Source organism: Malurus melanocephalus, unplaced genomic scaffold (genome assembly GCF_030028575.1).
Source record: "Malurus melanocephalus ecotype Western Australia unplaced genomic scaffold, MMel_1.1 scaffold_220, whole genome shotgun sequence".
NCBI classification, from domain to species: Eukaryota; Metazoa; Chordata; class Aves; order Passeriformes; family Maluridae; genus Malurus; species Malurus melanocephalus.
Genome location: NW_026623452.1, coordinates 1092282 through 1114889, shown reverse-complemented (window position 1 = coordinate 1114889; position 22608 = coordinate 1092282). Strand labels below are relative to the sequence as shown.

At 44.6% G+C, this 22608-nt stretch overlaps 1 protein-coding gene across 4 annotated transcripts in view; it reads right to left on the bottom strand.

The window, feature by feature from the left end:
- Window positions 1-22608, bottom strand: part of ARHGEF4 (Rho guanine nucleotide exchange factor 4) — a 167040-nt gene that overhangs the window by 24141 nt on the left and 120291 nt on the right. For 3 of the 4 annotated variants that reach the window (XM_057374268.1, XM_057374267.1, XM_057374269.1), the window contains one exon: window positions 17714-17853. In XM_057374268.1, coding sequence (XP_057230251.1) covers window positions 17714-17853 — 140 coding nt within the window. Of the gene's footprint in view, window positions 1-3406; window positions 3456-17713; window positions 17854-22608 lie in introns of those variants that run through there. The other variant, XM_057374270.1, reaches the window with a different exon arrangement.

Here is a 22608-nt window from a genome sequence, read left to right as displayed (position 1 = left end):
CCTGCCCCGCAGCAGGAGCGGGGGGCAGTGGGCACTGGCACCGCAGCCGCTCTGCTCCCTCCCGGGGCTGTGCCCCCATGCCCGGGCAGTGCCTGCTGTTCAGGTCACTGCAGGGAAGGCACCCGCAGCCCTTCTGCAGAGCACCCAGCTCTCCCATCAAATAAGTGCACCGAGAGCAAACTAAAAACCCAACAGAACCAACAGAGCCTCGTCCTTGCCCCCAGAGCTCTCCTTYCCCACTCTTTCCATCACCATCTACATCGTCTGCACATGATTCAGGGATCCTTCACCAGCTCCATTCTTCCTGGGCTTTATTGGCCATTGCAGCTTCTTCAGGATTGAATGAGTCACAACCAATACCAGACTGAGTAACACTTGTCAACTGCAGCTTCCAGCTGAATGTATACAGCCGGAGGGGAAGCTGAGGCAGGAGAAAAACACTGGCTTCCCCRTACAAAACTTGATACAGATACTTCAGGATTAGTCAGGTATCAAGAATCTAGGCAAGGATCGGAAAGAGGAAATTTAAATCACCAAACATTAAATAGTAAGTGGAAAAGTGTTCTTGGGCTCATAGCAACCCAAGTTAACACCTGTGGTGCAAAGTGTTGGAACACGTATTTCCAGAATTTTTTAATGGAAGGACAAATTTTTTTTTTCTCCCAACTATTCTGTTTTGAAATTGTCCTAAGCAGGGGTAATGCAAATTGCCCCAAGCAGGGAAGGGGAAKGCAATTTCACCAGAGGTCACATTATCCTTTCTTACAACATACTTTTCTTCCTCACTGCCCTGGACTCCCCACAGCCCTTGAAAGRAACAGTTTTTTCCTTTAGTTCTCTAGCAGCAAGTAGGTCTTCTTGTGCTGGGGAAAGCTTGGGCCCTTTCCATCAASAGCAGTGCTTCCCAAAGGAAGGCAACATGACAGCTCTGTACCTCAGAGGCACAAACAGCCCAAACTCACAGCATACCTCAGCCTCCCAGGTTTGATAATCCCAGCCTAGCAGAGCCCTTCAGCAAGCAGCAGGAATAAGGCATCTCCATGTCCATACCGGACATGCCACAGCAGCAGAGGGTGAATTACTTTATCACCTCAAGACCAGCTTCATGCTAATAATTCTGCAGGACACTTAACAAAAAGAAGTTCCTGGAAAAGCTCCCTGAAGTACCTTCCTAGGCAGAGTGTAACAGCTACAGTCGCAGGTCAGTGACAAAAGCCACCCAAGGAACATTTCAGGGACATGGCACCAAGCTAAACAAGAGCATGAGTGAGTCACATAGCAAATGCAGGATCAGTCTTGGCTGGCAGACGCTTGTGCTCAGCTCACCAGCTGCCCCACATGGCTCCTGCATGCTGAGCCAAACCCCGGGATTATGAATGGAACTGATCTAGCAGCTACTTTTCAGACCTCCACGTGCATGCAGGCCCTGGGAATGACTGCTCTTCTCATCTAACATCAAGGAGTTTTGCACTATTTCAAGATACAGAGCAGGCATAACAGCAATAACTGACAGTCCAAACACAGCACAGGGGCTGCCACAATGCTGAGACCTCTCACTGCTCCCACTAGATGAGGGCTGAGAGCTTCTGAACTTCCAGCACTTTCAGAACCTGCTCAAACCTTGCACAGGATTTGCCCTCATAGGCAGCTACCAAAAGCTTTCTGTCACTGACCCCAAAGGTCACATCTCAGACCCCAAAGCYGTACTTTGGTCCCTCACATGCCATTTCAAGAGTGAGGTATACATTCCCATCATTCACTTGTCCTTTCCAATAAACAATCCTTTTTCCACCTTAGGCCATTCAGCTCTGATTCCAGCTGCAACTAAGACCACAGGTAAAGTTTAGAGGCAAGAGAAAATAGATTTGTTTGAAAACCAGTGTTGTGTGCTGTGGTTAGTGTTTTCTATTTTTTAATAGTAACTTCAGAAAACAACATAGACTGGATGGTTTTGGTGGCTGTTTATCACAATGGCTAGACAATAGAATTAATAGCCTAGTCTGAGATTTTTAATAATTCAGAACTGTTCATCTACATAAGAGATTCCCAGAGAATTGCAGGGAGCTGGGGCCTGCTGCTGCCCCATGCCTAGAACTGCAGGAGAGACTCCTCTCTCAGGGAAAAGGTGTTCTGTACCTCAGGTGTAACAGAAACGAGCTCCATGGGCACAAATTCCATTTTTTTGCGTGCTAAAGTGACGTGGTTTTGTACGACACTAATGCATTACACAATCACATAAATAACTGATACAGAGTACATCACTCATGATGACAGAGACAACACCACCATCCAGCCTTTCTCAACACCAGATCAGACTCCAGGAGCCATAAATATTCAGGTCTGAAAGAACTGCAGTAGCCTCAACCGTTAATGCCAGCAAACACAGTGCCCTTGCGAAAGCTGTACTTAAATTGCAGATTACCTAACACACAAAATGAAGGATCCTGCTGAATTTTAAGGGCTTGGATCTTTTGCAGTCTCCAGCACAAAAGCAAGCAGTGTCATTTAGAGCAGTGCACCGTGGCTTCCTTCTCAGTGTGTCTTCCTCCAGGAGTCGGTCTCCTTCAATGCCATCAGGTAGAGGGGCTGCTCCACTGCGGTGCCAATGCCAAGTGTGGAAGTGCTGTGATGTCCAGGGCTGCTGATAATATCACGGAGGGGAGCAGGCCTGGAGCAGGCAGGCTGCCTTGCTGCCCTTCTCTCCTAACCTTCTACACGAGTGCTCTTGAAGTGGCTCCCCCGGCCCGTAAGGAACGAGCGGCCTGCRAGCAGGGTCCTGTGCTGTGGCTCTGCCAGCCATTTTGATACACAGAGCTGATAAGCACTGAGGTATAATAAAGGAAATGGGATTAGAGCCAACAGAGCACTCCTTCCACGCTGCTGCAGCGTTTATTCAGCCTGAATTCCTGATGGACTCTATTAATCAATCTCTTTGGCTAATTGGGCATTACTCATGCCACTGCACAGCACAGTGTTCACAGTGACAGAGCAACGGAGGCGTTACAGGCTTCGGCTTTTTACAGCAGGTGTTTACGTGTAGCTGGTCCTTGTGTAAGGGTTCCTTACAGGATGACTGTTCCTCTGCAAACAAAGCAGCAGCACTTTGGGCTCCTCCAGGGCTGGGAAGGGCTAMGCACAGGCACGGTATCGTCATCGCTAGGAATCAAGGCTGATTAGTGCCACGCAGAGCGGTTACGGMTAAGCAGGTTGGCTCCGTTACCTCCTTCCCTTTCTCTTGTTTACCTGGATCCAAACCGCAAGGCACAAGTGATGACGGGAGGAGAGTGAGGGGAGCAGGGTGGGGAAGGAGCTGATGATTAAAAAACACGGGAGGAGGAATACTCTGAGACACACAGTTACCGTAACAGCAGACAAGCAGACCAGAGGCAGACAACGACAAGCTGACCTGCTGATTTGTTGCCCAGTCCTCGAAACCCCCATGCACCACACCACTACCGGCAGTCCTCCTTCAGTGAAATGCCAAAAGAAACATCAGCACCACGTTGACGATGATGAGGAAGAGCAGGATGACAAAGACCACTACCCGCTGGGTCTCCGGGTTCATGTTGCAGCGGAGCAAAGTGTGAAGCACACTCCATTTGTGCCTGCTTCGGTCGGGGACCTTTGCCATGACTTCAGCCCCCGCGGAAAAAAAGAAATAAAAAAGCCTAAGTGCCTGCCAGGGCAGGATGGGGCAGAGGGCTGGGAACAAAAGCTGTTTGCAGCTCTCAAAAGCAGAAGTCTAAATGGYTCGGCACAGTCACTGCTGCTCCCGCACAGCACGTGTGCCAAAACGCCCCCTCAGCTCAGGGGGAGCTCGTCAGCACATCCCCGGGGTGCCACGTCTTCTTGTGCCGAAGGAGCCGTCGCCATCGCTCCGGCAGCAGGAGGACATTGGGCTCCTTGTGCGGAGCGTGGCGGAGCTCTGCAATCCAGTGCGATCTCGCTTCCCAGAGAGCGGCTCCGCGATTTGCTGCGCGCCGTCTCCAGGATACACCAGGCCTTAGCAACGCCGAGCGCAGCCCTGCGCTGTGCAGGGGAGCCTCTTAAGGAGGGGCAGCGGAGGATTAGGCGGCTGCTTTTTTAAATCCTTCCACCCGCACTCAGAGTGTGCCAGCAATAGAGACCAGTCCTGCCCGAAGGCAAATCCCCYGCTGCGGGTGGGGCCGGGCGGAGCCGGGCGAGGGCACGGGCGGCTTCCGCACCTGAGCGGCAACAAGTGCGGGGTGTKCGCAGGAGAGCGGCAGATGCAGCCCTGGCTCTGCCCGGGGCTCCAGGACAAACCGCTTCTCTTGGACTCTGACGTTCGCTGCCTGGCAGGATCCTGGAGCCAGAAAGTCTAATGGACTTGGCTCCCACTGCCAACGCCTCCGTGGGCCTGAGTCACTGCAAATCTCCAAATCTCTGCAATCAGAAAGCCTCTATTCAGCTCTGCAGAGCCCTAAACATGCTTTTATGGACTTAGCTTTTGCTGCTGGACTGCAAAGTTTGCCAGGCACCAAGCTGCCTCGGGTACACTCACTGATGCCCCAGCTAAGCACAGCTCCTACCCGTGTCRGGTCAGGAACAGGGGGAAAAGGCAYTCCTCCTTGGAAGGATCAGGGCTACATCCTGGAGAGCATCCACTCTTCAATTGCAGCCCTTTGGTTTCCTCCGCTTATTCACCAGCCAGCACAATAACTCACCAGGAGAAGAGGAGGACTCAGCATTCAAATCCTTCCTTGACAGGAGGCAGTTTCACATCTTCCACTTACACCACACATTCCCCCTCATGAAACTGAGAGATACAAATCCAGCAATCCTGATACCAAAATCAGCTTAATCCAGACCCTGAATTTAGAGCTGGATGATGCTGGAGCCAGTGTGTGCAGCTCCATGAAGGACAGCGTTATCCAAGAGGATGACTCTGCACTTTGCACAAAAGTTTCCAGCATGGCCACACACATTCCTAGGAGCAGGAACCAGAACCATGGCTCCCCCCTTAAACACCCCAACTGCTGAACATGTCTGCCAGCATCTCTGGGAAGGGCCATGCAGGAGCAGCCACACGATGTGGTATGAATAGAACACTCAGCTGCTCCCCTCCCAAAACTGAGAAACAAACAAACAAACAAACAAACAAACAGGCTTTTTTTTCAGGTGTTAGCAATCAATGCCCATAATGTTTCTGTACAGCTCCTGTATGCATCGTGCAACACAGCAGGTAAGAGATTTAAAAGGGAAAAGGTTTAAGCATTATACATTCTGGTATTTTCCTTTAATTTTGAAGGTTTTCCYCCAAATTGTGCTAACTTAGCAGGGGCTATACAGAAAGGGCAGTCAAAACTTCCACTCTTTGCTTGTGCTTCTGCAATGTTTAAGATACATGTCTTTCTTAGTTCAACTAAAGTCAAATCAAGATATTTCAGTTTCTTGGTTTTGAACACAAAGATCCTGCCAATTTCCTTGTCTCTATCTTAAAAACAGAGAAAGTAGAATAATGGGAAGGATGAGGGCTTGTGCTCTCAATACAGCTTCAAGACCTGTAGGAAAAACCTCACAAACAGAGCAGACTACTGGGATCTGCAGGCTGCCCAAACTCACGGGTGTTTGAGTTTTTGGCTTGCAGTCATTTAATGGCTTTAAAAAACTATTTCTCCCTGCCATGTGCACCACAGCAGAACACTTTGAAAAGTTCTTCAAGTCCACAGTTGACTTGCATCATTGCATTGTTCAACTCCTGGGCATTCTGCAAATCTTGTATGGCTCTGAAGGCTTTTCATGACTGATTGAATTTGGACATAAGCCACCAAGCAGGATTTGGGTGGGATGTAGATCTTCAGGAGAAGCTAATCGTGGTGAATGGAAAGCATAATCACACCCACTCCTTTGAAACCTGCACAGTTACTACTATCTTCTTGAAACACTTAGTTACACTGAAAAGGAACTCTCCAGTGATTGAACAGGGCTGGCAGAGCTGATGTTGTAGGATATGGGGTAGTTTCTAAAATCCATGATATAATTCTCCAAGTCTCCTGAAATCTTTGCCACTTAYGAACATGCTAAAATATTTGAGGGTGAAAGCACAGAAAGTTATGAAGATATCTGAAAGGGGAAAGCAGTTCACTGCTTGGACACTGCTCTGAGGCCCCCTGGAAAAAGGAATTGAGGGGAAACTGAAGCCAGAAAGCAATTGCAGGGAAAAAAAAGACAAAATTGTAGTGGATGGTACATTTTCATCTGTGTCTGTTGTCTCTAAGAAGCACCCCAAGCCCCAGCTACACTCCTTTGYTCTTCTGATGTGCAGACTCAAGTGCCCCCTGCACTACATCACCTGGGCACAAATAACATATCTGCCTTGTGTATATCTTGGAGCATTGCTCAGTCAATGGTAATTGGAGTCACCCTTCTGATCCCCAGTGAATAGAAACTGATCTCGACAAGGACCAAAGCTGCAGAGTGACTGGAGCTGTGACCTGAGTTTGTTTCCATCCCCACACAGTGAATCCCCTCACAAGGTCCATGGCAGAGACTCTGAATGGGGGAGTTCTCTCCATGGTCACTCCAAGTGTTTGCAGTGGGGGGAATCTCCAGCTCCTGCTGCACTCTGCTAAACATCATGTGGCATTTTTCCATCGTGGAAATARAGCCTCATTCTTATTCCTCACTGACCAGACATGCTTCTGTGGTAGGTGGCATCAGCAAGAAATGAAATAGCTGAAAGTTTTACCTCATGGCTTGTAATACAGTGGGACTTACTTTGTATAACTAYCATGAGGGAGCATATTTCAAATAATGGATGCACAATCTCCACTGGAATCTAATTTGCAATTGTAATAATGTCCTTTCAATCCTTCCTCTAAGAGCCATCCTCAGCCAGGACTGCACCATGGGASTAATGCTGCCACTCAAACGGTGCAAGTGGTGAGCACAGCACAGCCTCAAGTTGACACTTGTGACACTCACAAAGCCCTGCTGCAGTCCCAGAAGCTGCTCAGTGACCAAGGCTTCAGGGAATGAGTTAATCAAGACCCCCAGTCTAATATTAGATAAAATARAAAAAGAAAGGCATGCCTTCATTTTTCATCAAAATGATACTGCATATTGACCAGTCCTTATTCATCATCATGCTTTGTGTGTGCACCACATGAGGCCTAAGCTGTTGAAGACAGGTTTAGGTGTYATTTTTAGGAGGCAAGGAGTATATMGACAAAGCCACTGTCTCCCAATAAAAAGGGTGTTTCAATACTGTAAGAGCTGAACTGAGAACTGCAAGGCACATGTCCATAAATGTGAAGAAATAATCACTGTAATAAGCAGCACCGATGTGTCAGTAGGACAGACACATAAATAACTGAGGAGACAAGCAGTGAAGTTGTATCCATTGTGCTGGAAAGCAAAGAATATATGTCCCATAGCAAGGCCACCAAGGGCAGTGCATGGGGGACCAGCCTCACCATCAGCACCTTTCTCCTCTCTCCTGGTTTGCAGACTTGGAAAGCAAACCTCCCAGTAGAACACTGCTGCAGAACATTTCCAGGATTTCCTATTCCTGACTTGTCACAAATAGGAATGTGCTTGCTACAAGTAYAAGCAGCAACATAATTTAACTCCTCTTAAAGCCAAGGATGCATCAGTATTGTAGGCACAAATAAACTGTGCTCTAAATATCCCTAGACAAAAAAAGAGCACTCTTACTGGGTCATTTATCAACCCTCTCCCCCCAACAAGGTGAAAAGGATATCTAAATATTAACAAAGAAGGAGTGCTAGAACTTCTGAACCTGATCTGTACCTGCAAATCATTCCATGGAAACCAAGTTTCCTTGACTCCCAAATATCCCACTATCACACTTTTCCTAGCATCCAAACKAAGCAACTATGGACCTGTTATGCATTGTGTTAACTCTCAGTAACAACTGCCACTAACACCTCCCAAAAGGACAGCATTCCTGTTGAGCCACAGCCAGAAAACATCAGAACAAGTACAGCTTTTTCAACTGCATATAATCATGTATTTCTAAAATGGAAAGCAGTCTGTCAGAGGCCCACAATTTGCTTTGAATTTTTACAGTGTGTAACACTGTGTTACTAGAGCACAGTTACTCCCACTGCATCTTTCTCTAGCTCGTACTGCATGGTTTAAGCCCACACAGCTTTTACAGCCAGTWCTTCCCTGGACAGATTACTCATGCAATGCTGCCAAAACTTTACAAGCTGTTCTTGTGCTCGAGTACCAAGATTCATGAGCTAACTATCAATGGAAAGAAAATGGGCCTGACCATTTCCTTATGAGGTGCATAGATTAAGGCTTGGCCACACTGGGACACTGCATGAAGCCATTTGGACTGCCCCCCCCCTGACAACAATTAATTTAAAAAAAAAAATAGAAAGAGACAATCTGCTTAGCAACCAGTCTTTGCTTTCAGACTCTACTAAAGCTAGAAAATCTTCCAAATTCTCCAAAGCAAGCTTTATTTTCAAGAGCAGCAACAACAACTGTTAACATGTTGGAAGCATCTGGGAATTACCATCTTGCCCTAGAGCCCCAAAAGGAAGGTACAGGTGCCGTGAGCCACGTGCCAACACAACACAACACAACACAACACAACACAACACAACACAACCCACACACCCTGGGAGCTGAGGCAAAGCACTGCCAGGGCTGCTGGGCTGGAGCTGGGCATGCTCCGGGGCTTTTGGGATGCCAGGGGAGGGATACAGAGAGAAATGGCCTGGGAAACACAACAAAGCATGTCAGGATAGATGTGGCAGAGCAAGGAACAAGCAGAGACGAGCAAATACAGGCTGGCACAGCCTATGCAATGGCCAAGGAAGGTCGATCTTTTCAGTACAAACTGGACACAGGCAGAGCAAAGGATATGGTAATAATGATGCTCTCAAATGAACACAGACTATATGGGGTTTGTAGTAAGACAGATGGAAGGAAAGGAAATTCTGCATTTTGGAGACCCAGTAAGATTAACAGCCTGAATGTAATATCTAGAAAGGGGTCAGAATGGAAAATGACCACTCTTTACATGGCTGAGGAATAGACATGCTGGCAATATGACATCCTTAGTGACTGAGACAGGAGGGGTTTGGGCTCCTAAAATTATTTTGATGCTTTTTGCTTTTGTGGTATCCTGTTTTTGAGCTGCAAATTTGACAGCCTTGAATAACATAGAATAACAAGAAATGATCATTTGGGCACTACATGGGCTGGAACAGGGAAATATAGAGAAAAAGAGTCAGAGAAATACTCCTAGAAAAGTGAAGGAAAGAAGAGAGGGAACAGGCATAGACAGAGTTGTGAGACCTGAAGCAGGTGAGGTCAGAGGAAGCTGCCATGAAGCCAGTGAAAACAGAGAAACTGGATGAGAGCAGGGTGAATAGTAGTGAGTGACAAAGTGAATATGGTAACATGGAGTAGAGGAAGATGCCTAATGCACAGGACTGAAAAATCACTAACAGATAATCCCTGTCAGAGTTTCCACAAGAGGTGGCTGGAGAGGGAAGGGGGAACAAGGACAACCTTTATTTTTTCAGTTGTTTCCAGACCATAAGTCCCCTTTCTTTCTGACTACAGAGGTGTTTACAAGAAAGCAGTGTAATTTTGGGCTGTCCCTGACATTCTGTTGAGCTCACACATTATAAAATTACAAGTACAGTGTTCCTTTACCTGTCATCTTTAAACTAATGCATTTAGTTGCAGAACAGTGTTCTGACCCTTCTCTTACTGCTCAGCATCCTCACCTCTTACAGAATATACCAGTTTTGTGGGAAACAGGAAAACTCCTTGTAAGGGACAGGTCTCAAAGTTGCTCCAAGCTGGCCTGTGGTAATGTTAATTTGGCAGTCCTCCTTTGTTGCCTTCTGATGTGACTAAAGCAGCCTCAGAAGGGTTGGAGAGAAGAATCAGCTCCATGGAGGAGAACAAGCTCAATGAGAATGAGAAAAACCATAAGAGGGTAAAAGACATACATAAGATGTGTGTAAGAATCAGGCTGGACTTTCCTATGTCCTACATGACAAAAAAGCAGGGCAGAAATTTTAATTGGTCAAGCAACCTTCCAAGGTGACATTTTCCCCAATACCTCTGTTTTAGCCAGCAGAAAAAAAAATAAAAGGCAGCAGAACAATACACCCTGCAAATCAGATCTTGATGGGCTGTTATCCAAAAGCTGCCCCAAGAAATTAGTAAGAATGTAAGATACAGCTCAGAAATAAAGTTGGGAAGTGGTTGTTGAGGTTATTAGTAAGGCAAGGATAGGCTATCAAGCCCCAGCAGTAAATCGGCACGGTGCCCCTCTGCTTTACTAGCAAAGCACTCATCAGGGACAGAGGAATGTGAAAAAACCAGGACATTCAGTGTGCATTGGATAGCTCACACACCCTGCTTTCATTTCATGAAACCTGTTGACATGAAGACTTGCCAAGCAGCAAGGCAGTGGAACAGCCAGAAACAGGATCTTCTGTAAAGATCAGAGATAACATCAGCTGGAAGTAGGACTGAAAATATAACCCCCACAACACCTTTCTAGGTCACTGTTGCCGGTAATCCAAAACTTCAAGGAAGCAGCTGACCTTGATGTTGGAGTGCTGCACGGCAGCACAGCTCTGCTGTGGTCCCCTGGGGACTTGGGGACAGCCTGGCATGGCTGTGGCCCGGGAGGTGAGTGGGACAGTGACAAAAGCTGCTCTGTTCCCCGCCCGTGGAGCGCGCGTGTTCCCTGTGGGAGGAACGGCGCTAATGCCAGGAACATTTCCTCATTTCCCTGCAAGGAGAGGCTCTGGGTGACCTGACTGAACAGGGGCTCTCCCAGGGCACCGAGTGAGGGCTGCCCCGAATGCCCCAGAGGGAGGGTAAGTCTGCCCACAACCCTCAGAAAAAGCAGGGCTGCCACTTGAGCAGCTTGGTTATTCTTGTTGATCCTTCTGCTTTTATCAGAGTGGTAATATAAASCTGCAAGGAACATGCCAGTGCCTTCCCTGCATTAAACCAGGGCCAAACTTGCTAACTCTGACCACAGTTTACCAAGTGTAGGATAAGGGGCCTTAGTCACTGGATGGGGCTGAAGCTGGTGGGGAGGATCTCTTGAGGGGTTAACAGTGCTCTCTGAAGGGCCAGGAGACTCTGGAGGGATGTTATTTTTCCACCACTGGGATCAATTGTCTTCGGAGAATTAGGAAAACTCTTTGCAGAGAAAAGCTGCWCCAAATTAGGGTTTGGAGAGGAGAACAAATCCCAGAAATGTTCYGATATCAAAACCATGCTGAGAGGAAGCTGAGACACAAGTATGGTATAAAATGAGAGATATTCACTTCCCTGTCTCGATGAAAACACTAAAGCCTGGAATAACCTCTAMAGCACCTGGCATTCCTGCTCTCTCACATTCCTTCTTTATCCCCTTCTCTCAGTAAATCTTTGTATTCCAATATCCATTTGCTTATTGTGCTGYTATCCATCCCAGGTGCTTCTTGAACTGGTAAACTTGGGCACGGATATCCCAATCCCTATTTAAAAAATGAAGATGCTGGCAAAGCAAATTGTAACAGCAAGATTCTGCAAAACACACTTGACATTGCACACCATCAGGTTCCCATTTCAAGCAGTGGTAACTGCAGTTTAATACAGYTCTAAACTAAGCTATTTGTAGGGGTGGAATATTGCAGTGCTTCTAATGCTCTTCCTCCCATAAAACAGTGGTGGAGAGTCAGCTACCAAACCTGAAAGCCAAACTAGGAGCTTCTGAGGACAGGGTAAGTTCCTTCTTTGTGTCAGAGAGAGGACAGGTTTGAAAGGCTCCCACTTTACACATGGATGTGCAATCAGTCTCCTTCACCTGCACATTTCCTTGGCTTTGTTGCACAGACTCTGATTAGGTGCATGTGAGAGCTCTCAGAGGTAGGACCCTAAGGATTTCCAAGGGTTAGTGCCTGTCTTGCCCCATAGAAGGATTTAAATATCTCAGTGGCACTGTGGAAAATGGCCCTCATGTGCTAAAAGTGGCAGGCAGGAAGCCAAGACTTTCTGCAACATAGCCCTTACCCTGTAGGACACAATGCGACGCCACAGGCTAAAGGAGCTCTTTTAATGGGATGCCAAGGTATCGGAAGGTTGTAGTCTTCACCATAAAGAGACAACCTCCTCGTGTAAACACATCATGTTTTAAGTGGTGGAGAGCATCAGAGTTCAGGGGAACCCATGGACACACTGGGTAAAATACAGACAGTCTCTGAGGTGATTYGGCACAACTCAGGAGTTAAAACATTCTTGGATCATTTTTTCTCCAAAGGGAATGCTATTTGTGGAGCCAAGCCCCTYTTCACACCACAGTAACTGGGAACACATTTAMTGCTGACAAACAACAGACAWTTTATTGAGTCCCCTAATACGCACAAGAGATCATTAACAAGTGTTAACAGAAGCTGTTAATCCCTACAATATAACATCTGGCAGGGCTGATGTAAGAACTCCAAAGCCATCACACTGTCTCCAATTATCTCCTTTGAGTGACGTACTTAGGCATGTTTTACAGCCAGAGATGAAAGTTTGGGCAGTGCCTTCCCCCTCTTCAAACATGTCTGTATGCATGTGGGACACACCGGTGCCTGCAGAGAGGTGGAACCCAGAGGCCACCTCTCCTTTTCTGCTGACCAGCTTGGCTCCTGGAAGGAGGAGTTAGATTCACTGAGAGTCTGAGCTCATAGCCCAGTCAATCCCCTTTATGCACTTGCAGCACTGTCACACCTTTTGGTTTGGGAGTTAGAACTGGGACAGCCCCCCACATATTATTCTTACCCCAAAAACTAAGCTAAGCCTGGAGGTTTTTTATTTGTTCCTAATGAGTATCAGATTAATCGGGGTGTTTAGAGAAAGCATGGTCCAGCAAAACAAAATGTATTTCATGGAAATGCTTTCATGTGGGTTGAACTCCTGGTAGAGTGCATGCTACAGACCATAGCATCCACGGTGAGGGAATTACCTGCCTTCACCTCCTTGCCATGGGAATAAGCATTTGGACAGATGAGGACTCACTGCCTGACTGCAAGTGTGAAAGCATATCCCATTTCTCCCACTTTTCCAAAAAACTCCAACATCCACTCGCAAGACAGCCTTTCCTCAGTGCTGAGTGAGCCACACTGGCTTCTATCATGTTCTCTGTATCTTCAGCCTGTGGGGGAGGATCCCTTGCTCAGGGGATCTTCAGCCTGTGGGGGAGGATCCCTTGCTCAGGGGATGCCCAGGTCTCAATGCTAAAGAGGACATGAGAAAGTGGCTCAGAGCAATCTCAGCTGCCCATGGCAGAAAGCAGAAATATGGCTCTGGAAACCCTTGGGACCACTTAGCTACTGATCCCGATGTTTGATGAGACATAATTGCCATAGAATATTTGGATATACTGACTTGCTTTAAATCCATTGCAAAAAGCCCTCTGAAACAACCTTCAAAATCTGCAGACCAGAAAACTCTAAAAAGGAAATCCATCAGGCAGTAAAAGAAGTTACAATTCTGACTCCGTACTCTGAACATTCACATTTAAGCCCTACACAAAGTTACGCAAGCACTCAGGACCAAAAACTAGGATCCAGTAAAGATTTATGTCCACAGGGGAACATTATTTCTTGTCCTTGACAGCACAGAGCTTTATACAGTATTCTGCTAATAAATCATATCTACTGCCTCTGGACCACAATTGTCAACCTTGGCTGCAGGAATGCRTGGGACACAAAGGAGGAATTAAGTGCTCCAGAAGGAAAAAAAAAACCCACCGGATGCTGGCAGGTGTTTGGTAACTGGTTTCTATTTGCTCTAGCCTCAGTTGGGAGAGCAATATACTCACATTAAGATACAAAAGGGATAATAAATCTCTTCTCCCAGATTACACAAGAATGTTATATATTGYTTCCATATGATCAATAATTCTGTTTTCAGTCTGGAAATCCGGTCTGACCACAGCTTTTGCAATCTGTTCTGTAGTCTTTTAAAGAATAGGAATGACAATGTTTTGTGGCATTATTTTAAAATGTCTTTTGAAATTTCTCATATAGTACACAAGAGATTTATATTAATTAGAATGAAGAGAAACGAAGTAGAAAAGGCTATGAAGGATATTATTCATGTTTAACAAAATTATAATCAGTTGTTCTGATTTCATCTGTATTAACATTTCATGAGTTTTGGGGTTTGATTTGGTTTTGCTGTTTGGTTTCTTGTTTTATTTTATTTTTTTTTTAACTCAACAGTTCACAAGTCTGTCTGGTTTAAAATTGGCTGGGCTGGGAGGAGCACTGGGGGAGCCCAGTACATGATCAAAGAGCTCAGCATGAGTAATGTTTTAGGGACTCAGTAAGATGGAGAGAGCGCTGCTACAATACCTGTTGGTTGCCCTGGGTACGTGGCAGATGTATTGCTTGTGCCACTTCTGAACATTTTTCTGGATGAATTATTTTGTTAAATCAGAAATATATATGTTGGAACCAATTAGCTTAATTGCATCTTATCAAGAACCACGGGTTAACACAGCCATCTGTAAGACACCGTAATATTGTCACTTCAAAACACAAGGTGACAGCGTTCCATGTCTTAGATAAAATCCTGGCCTGCTGAAGCCAAGGAATTGTGCCTTTCCTCAGGAATGAGACTTCACATACCAAATTYCAAACTTATCAGGCATAGAGCCATAAGAGATAAGGAAAAAATTGGGAGTCTTGCTGTTATTTTCCAGGCACTCGGTGCTTTGCTTTCGCAACATGGGCCCAGTGCTGCTCGTGGAGCGCTGCAAGGGRCGTGTGGAACTGCAGTAGGATTTCTTGTGAAGCCGTGTGGGCCCTTCTCACAGCAGGACACTACAAACCCTCAATACACATCAGATATATCCAAGCAAACAGATCTAAGATTCCTCACCTTGGCCAGTTCCTTAATGAGGAAAAGTAGCCAGCTCATCACCACCATGGGCACTCCAKAGCCAGGCAGGCWTTCCACATGCCTTTCCCTCATGCTCGCCCCTTCAGACTACACATAACACATTTAATGAAGCTTGAAGCTGTATCTGTCCTATACAGAACATTTACAGAGCACTGGAAGGATAGAATCACAATGTATTTGCAGCACAGACCTTTCTCTTGCTGCATTTTCACCCAGTGATATGCTGGAAGCAATAAAATATGAGGAGAGGTTTGCTCCTCTTTATCTGGAGCAAACACAAAGTAAACTCTACCAAGTACAATCTAAATACAAAAATCTTCTTTTCTGAACATCAAGAAATCATTTGAAAGAATGTCAAACAGATGCTCCAGCAAAATTATTTTCCCTGCCTCTTTTCTCATCCCAAACCCTTATTATTACTTTTTGATTGATTTTTCTTGGCTCTTRCACATTCTCATGCTGATCTTCTTAGGTGGGCTCTATACAACCTTCCCAGCTTTCTTTTATCCCCTYTAGTGTTCTTGCCAATAAATTATTCTAGTTTTATGAAAGGTTTCTTTTTTTTTTATTTCATAATAATTTTCTCTTGATCCAAAATGAACTAAAACTCAGTGGTTGGGTGTTTTGTTCTTTAATGCAACACTTGGTCTGCCAACTGCCTTAAAAATGTATTTCAGCCCTCTCTGTTTATTTGAAAGCTGTTTCTTCCAAGAAGGCTAAGAATAATGTGGTTACCATAGTTTCCTTTTCCACGACCAATAAAATGCAACTTGGAATACAATAAAACAAAGCTGAGACTATTCACAAAATGGGCCTGAATGAGTGAACACTGAAATCTTCACCCTACATCACTCTTGGCACTATGGAAAATATTCTAGACTAATCAACAGGCAGYGTTTGGTCCAGCAGGGAAGATGAGGATAAGCCTGTCCAACAATCAGCTGTTTGAGATATTTCAATTCCAACATTTAAGATGTCTGTCCTTGCAGAGTTCCCGTTTCCCAGATTTAGTATTTCACTGCAGAGATTTTGTATTTTTCTGTAATCTCTTGTTCCGGGAAGTGATTGTGTAGGCAGCACTTTGCTAAGGCTCACTGGAACCAAGTGATGGATTAATTACTCGTAGGAACCAGTTGACAAAGTAAATAATGTACTGTTTGTTCTTACAGTTCTGTTGGCTCCTGAACAGGCAAGATTCTAGGGAACAAGCCAAAAATAATCTTTTTTGTTTCAGTCAACTGGCCAACAAAACCCAACATACGCTTCATAGATTATACAAATTACACCTGCTTTGGACACATCCATTTGCTTTCCTGATTACAAGTGATGGAATTTTACTCTAATAAAATCAACTTCTAAGAAATGAAAGGAAAGCAATTGTTCTCAGTAATAATGAATAATGAAACAGAAAACCACATSCACAATGGATGCAGAGACCCGCTGACAAGTTGTTTTTTTTCCTGATTTTAAACCCTTTAAAAAAGTAAAATATTTTACCTTTAAAAAACAAAACAAAAGGAAAAAAAACACAGAGGATCTTCTGTTCGATGGAGGGAATGGGAGGAAAGCAGAATTCTCCTCCCACAGACTCAGTGCATGCTTTGGGACTGACTCCTGTGGTGTCTGGGCCTCTCATAAACACACCAGGTGAAAGTGGAAGAACACAACTCAAGATTTGCTGGTGCTCTGATCATGTTTTCTTGCCAGTGACAACAGCCCAAGACAGCTGAGTTTAAATTAAAAAGCTCTGGCCATGGTTGGATAACCCCTGGATGTAAGCAATAGGGGAAGCAAATAAAGCAACTCCCTTCCCTCCCAACACCCCAGGCACCCGGGGCTGKAGGTGGGGATTCTGAGCAGCAGGAGCAGGAGAGCTGCTGGAAGAGCATTTACTTTTGTTGTTTTTGAAGAAAAGCTGTTACCCTCTCTGTGCAGCTTTCTGGAGTTTTTCAGACCCCAGAAGCACCAGCACTGGGTGTATCAAACACACAGTGAGAGCCAAGTCRTTTCAGTCATAGCTTAGCCACAAGAAAATACAATACTTCTTTGATCCTTGCCTTCTCATCTTGTAAGGTCATGTGCAGGTAACAGAGTATAGGAAAAAGAGAAAAGGTGTAGGAGTTCAAGAGATCACTCATRTGGTGAACATGCTCCACTCTTTCAGTGCAAGTTCACCTCACAGTAAAAGCATTCTGTGTGTAGCAGGATGCCAGGATTAATGCATAAGAAAAAAATAGTACTTYTACAGGAAAAAGGTCTTAGATCCCRTTAGAATGTTGCTCATTGCATCACTTAAACCRAGTAGTACATTTTTAAACTGCTCATGTCAAGTTAATCAGGATCAGCACTATAAGAGAAAATAGCTAAAAGCAGTGACTAAAAAGGGCAGGTCATTCACATCACTCAAGCGAATTTAATGGGGAATAAGAAGAAACAGTGAAGACTGAGCCTACATTAAAGTCTGCACCCTTCTTACATAGGAATAAAGAAATAAGTAGATCAGGGATTTTTTCAACATTTCCTTTATGACTTCAGTACAACCCACTCCAAATCTGAACAGCCTGGCCAGTCTGCTCAGTAATGTTTTTTTAAATTCTTCAGCAAAAATACCCAAGAGGAGAGTCACCTGCTCAGGCCCTGTAGCTCTGCATTGCCTTAGGGATAGCAGACCCTGCTGTAACCCAGCTGGGAATGGTGCCACAGTGACATTTGAGCCCCATGCACTGTGCCACGATCAGTTTGGCTGTGGCTAGCTAGAAGCAGCAGCTCCTAGCCCATGCTGTGATGACAGAGCAGCACATACCTCGTTGATGGCCAGCTGCTCCCCGCCTCCCCCGGGGTGGCCGTAGCGGTGGTTGGAGCTCCGGAAATCCTCGTACAGGTCCTCCTCGCTCCCCACATCGTCTGTCAGGGCTGTCTTGTCCAGTGCTCCATCAGCAATCACTGCAACAACAAAATGCACAAATTGCTATAGACCATGAGAGCCTCAGCAGCACTGCACCGGGAGAGGAACTTACTGGGGCAAGGAACACCATAACACAGCATAAAGAGAAAAAAGGAAACCACACTGGCAATTTCAGATCAGAATTCCAGCCTCATGAATGCCTCTTTTTCAGAGAATTTTTCTCCACTCATAGTTTATCACCATAAATGATTTTGTCTTTTTCTAGGCTGGAAAATACTATTACAAAAATTCAACAACTGCTGCATGTTGCAAAGAAAAGATGAAGTAAGAATGAGAAAACAGAATCTGAAAAAAGGCATAGGGCAATGATGGCACAAATATGATTTTACTGGGACCTTCCTTGGTGGGACACTGCATTGGTAACAAGCAGCTCATGTCTGTCACTTCATACCGTGAGGATTATGATTTACCAAATCCTATCAGGCCAAAGGAAGAGTCAGCCTTTGGGAAAATTTTGTCAACATACTTGAGAACCCCTTTCATTGCCTAAAGGGTGTTTGCTCCAGAATTATCCCTTACTACCACAGGAGRGCCATTCTGCTCAGCATAGATAAACAAGCTACAGATAATGGAGGGTTCACAGTGTGCAACTAGAACAAACATTGAAGTCTCAAGATATAAGCCTGAGCAAAATAAAAATACTGCATTTATCYTCCTTGCACAGAAGAAAGTGTGACATCAACTGTTTCATAGGCAGGACCATTTTTCTAAAGTCTCCCCCAGGTATTAGCAAAYACCCTTCAGTGGCATGTAGTGTCACTCATCCCATCCCTCTACTGGTTACTGAGCATGAACTTTCTGTTCTCAAATCTGTGAAAAATGGCAGCGATTAAAGAAAACACTTGCTGACATATTCATCAGGATTAGCAACTGCTAGGGCAATAGTTTCCATGACAAAGCAGTGGGCTTTACAAAGATTTCTATTTCTAGAACCTACACAAACACGATGCAGAGAAAAGCTGATAAAACCAGTAATTTTAGTTCAATGGACTTGACATGGCTACAGGAGCAGAACTGAATGAAGTGAAAACACAGATACTGCTATCAGCACTCCTGGCAACAGCTTGGCTGTGCAAATTACATGATGTTATACTCAATATTCTTGCAGATCAGGTGAAAMAAGCTTTTGAGCTTGACCTTGTAAAACTTTAATAGGAAGTAACTCACAAACCTGCTCTTGAACTCTCACTTCACTTCATAATGCAAGAGCATTTTATGCACCTAATTATGCCAATGGATCRAAAAAGCCCTTAACAATTCATTAGCTTATTAACACCTGAAACCAAAGTGAATAAAGTGCTGATCGAGGTTAGCGCCAGACCTGCWAAGCTTGTCCTTGTCAACACTTTCAGTACATGGGATGGTTTGTTAAGGCTGCACCACCTGAACACTTCTATAAACAGTGAGGTGTAAATTCAGTGTWGCAGCTATCAGTTCAATGCAGTAACTTGACATCAAAATGACAAGTATGAGCTATTTTTAAACTAAATCCTTGCTTGTTTATGCTTTGAATTTAATAAATAGGCACAACACAGCAAAGACTGTCTGAAGCTGGCTCTCCACTCGGTATTGATGGCAATTCAGGACAYGAAGGTGCATATGAGCTTATGATTAAAGCAGAATTTTCTGTGCAAGTGTGGAACTACCCAACCATTCAACTTTAAGTGACATTTTACAAAAAAATCAAGCATTCCCCTAGCTTTGCTCTGACACATCACATCGCTCATTATACAGAAGTTCTGTACTGAATACATGCCAGTAGTACCRACTGCATATAAAGCAGTTCTGGGGCTAAGACCTAGTCCATTAATATAAAACTCAAAACCAGCTGGAATACCACTGATATTATAATTTCATGCAGAGTTGCCATGGTTGAAACTTCCAAAACTAAATTTAAGGGCATTAAGGTATAACTTTTTGCTCAAATGCTGTCTGAAAAACCTTTGTTTGATCAGAATGAACAACTCTTGGTGTGTTAGTGCAGCACAGAAACAAATTAGAAATGTTTTTCAAGAACAAATAAAAATAAATCATTTATAAGAAGGAAGTCAGCAGTCACTTAATTCAAAACTCCTTTGCAACCCTCTGAACTCATTCTTTCCCCTTATTTTACACATGGCTTCATTGCTTTTCCCTWATGCATCTTCTGCTATTTTCACTGCTAAAAGTAACTTTCAAACTAGCTTGAAAAAATGTTCATTGACAACTTTAAAGCTTTTGTTTTTTTGCCCCCATGTTTTCCTATTTGTTCTCTGATCTGTRCTTAGATGAAAAAGCAAAAGCTCCAGGGAGGTATTTATCTGTGTTACTTAAAATGCTCTATACMTCTGCTAAGTGCCTTGAAAGCTGTGCTTGCTTTTACTAGAGATCTGTTTTTCCTCTCTGATCTTACCAAGCTCATCAATTCTCTGCTGTCTCAAGACCTGCTACTGCATTTGGGATTAGTTTTCCTGGCAAAAAAACCCCCAAGTCCTGTAGACATATTGCACCAAAACCACACTTCATAGTCTTGAGGAAGAATGTCCCAAAATAGCCATTACACATTTTCCCAAACCAGTGCTGCAGGGAAGAATTAAATTAATGAAAAATCAGAATTTGCTCTGAAGTAGGTGACATGAAAGACCTTTTCCATGACATGAAAGACCATTTATTTGACCACAAATAAATAAATAAAATAGTACTCTGAAATGGTGACCCAATGCACTAGAAAACCATCAAGAAAGTAGGAGAATGAAAGCTTTTAGCATAGGAACTGACTTAACATGCAAAGCATAAACTAGGTCAAGTAGAAAAGAAGCAAGCACTATAGAAAAATCATAGAAGACAAGTTAGCAGAGATTGCTGAAATAGTCTATCAGCCTCCTCAACAGCACAGCACTGGCTGGACAGGCCACTGTTCAGCTGCACAGGAGCTAATTCAGAAGTTTCATTCCTGCCATCTCCAGGTGTTCATCTCTGTTTAACATTGAAATCCAGTGGTRCAGTCATGCCTGGCCTCTCCGTGCCTCTCTGAAACACTGACCTGACCTGTCCCTCCCTGGCAGTCAGACAACATCAAGGAAAAATGTTCTGCCAAAAAGTAAAGCCAAGCTTCAATTAACTCAAGCAGATTTTGCCATATTTTATACCTCTGTCCTGATAAATTTCACKAAATTTGGCAACAAACCCCATACACAGGAACAGAGGGGAGGGGATGCCACCACCATTTAGTACAACAGCCAGTATGTGCAAGCATTAAAACTCTGCTTCATCCTGATGTTAGTCCAAGGCCAAGCTCGGGATTGATGTCATTACAGCACAAAAGCAGGTGGATAATTCTAGCAATAGCAGCTCACAAAAGAATGCCACACAAAACCCCTTTTTTATGCATCCATATAGATAAAGTGTCAAAACCCCAAATCCATGAAGAATTACCTGGAGGATGTATGGAACAGTGTGACCTGTGCTAGGGTGGCACCAGTCTTAACTGAACTCTGGGCTACAGTTAACATTTGTTTTCTGACACCTCCAGTATATAATCCAGTACCAACTTCTTTTGTCTTCCCACCAGTCTGATGAACAACACAAAACTGCAAAATCTCTTCTCTGTATTTTCCCCTCCCTGCCATCTCCTGTTGTTGGTGAGGATGGAGGCTCCTCTCCCAAAGCATGCAGACTACAAACTTCATACATTCCAAGTGCCAGGAATTAGTGAACATAGGTTGCTGTTAAACAAACAACCAAACCAAAAAAAAACCCCAAAAAATCCCATAAACCTACCATAATTTAAAAAAAAATTAAAGAAAAATTAGCCCACCCTCTCACCGGAAAATTATTCTCACAGAATAAATGTCTAGTTTCCTCAGAGGAGCTGGACACTACAGCCCCAAATTTAGCACAGCCTCCTAACAGCTCTGTCAAAGTCACAGAGGTTTATGTCTCAGCTGGAATAAGCCCCAGCAGCTCCCCAGTGGCGAGGAGCTCCAGACGTGTGTCTGGGTCACAAGCCTGAACAATGACCCAGGACTGAAGGAAAATGGGCTGGAGGCATTTTCCCAAAATGTTGGTTTTCTGTTTTCACTTGACTTACAGTCTACAGCTTTTAGGGATAAGGCTGGGATAGGAATCCATGATGATTATGGACAGCTTGGAAAGCCAAGAGCATCCACAGTTTATTAAAAGCACATTTTATTGACAAAGGGAACAACTTTTCTGTATTTGAATTCTCTCTTTCAAGTGTGCTTTTTCCACATCCACCCATTTCATTTGTCTCTGTAGCATTTACATTTAAAATAATTCACCAAAACAACAGTAGGAGCCTGATTTACACTCACAGAGCAAATTAATTCAGAGCTAACAACATCATCCCCTCTGCCTGACTGAGCAGAGATTGCTGTGCTTGTGTGCAGCGCCCACAGGAAAGCGCAGTGCAGCTGCTGAAGGAAGCACTTCAAGAGATTTAAGATGATAAACAAGTGAAGGGCATGCACGGGATGGGGAACCACACCCAGACTATATTGCCCAGTGAGAAGAGCCCCCCTACCCTCCTTTTCACCCATTTGAGATTGCAAAACCCTTGTATCCCTTGCAAATAGCTGCCACAGTAGTGCTGCAGCCTCYGTCAGTCCTGTTCTCAATTATGTGCTTCATTTATCAGATGCTTGATATACCGAGGTCCCTATGCAGCTGCCACAGTCAAATCCATCAGAGTGATGTCATCCCACTTCTGCCCCAGCAGTGCAATTCTCCAGCTC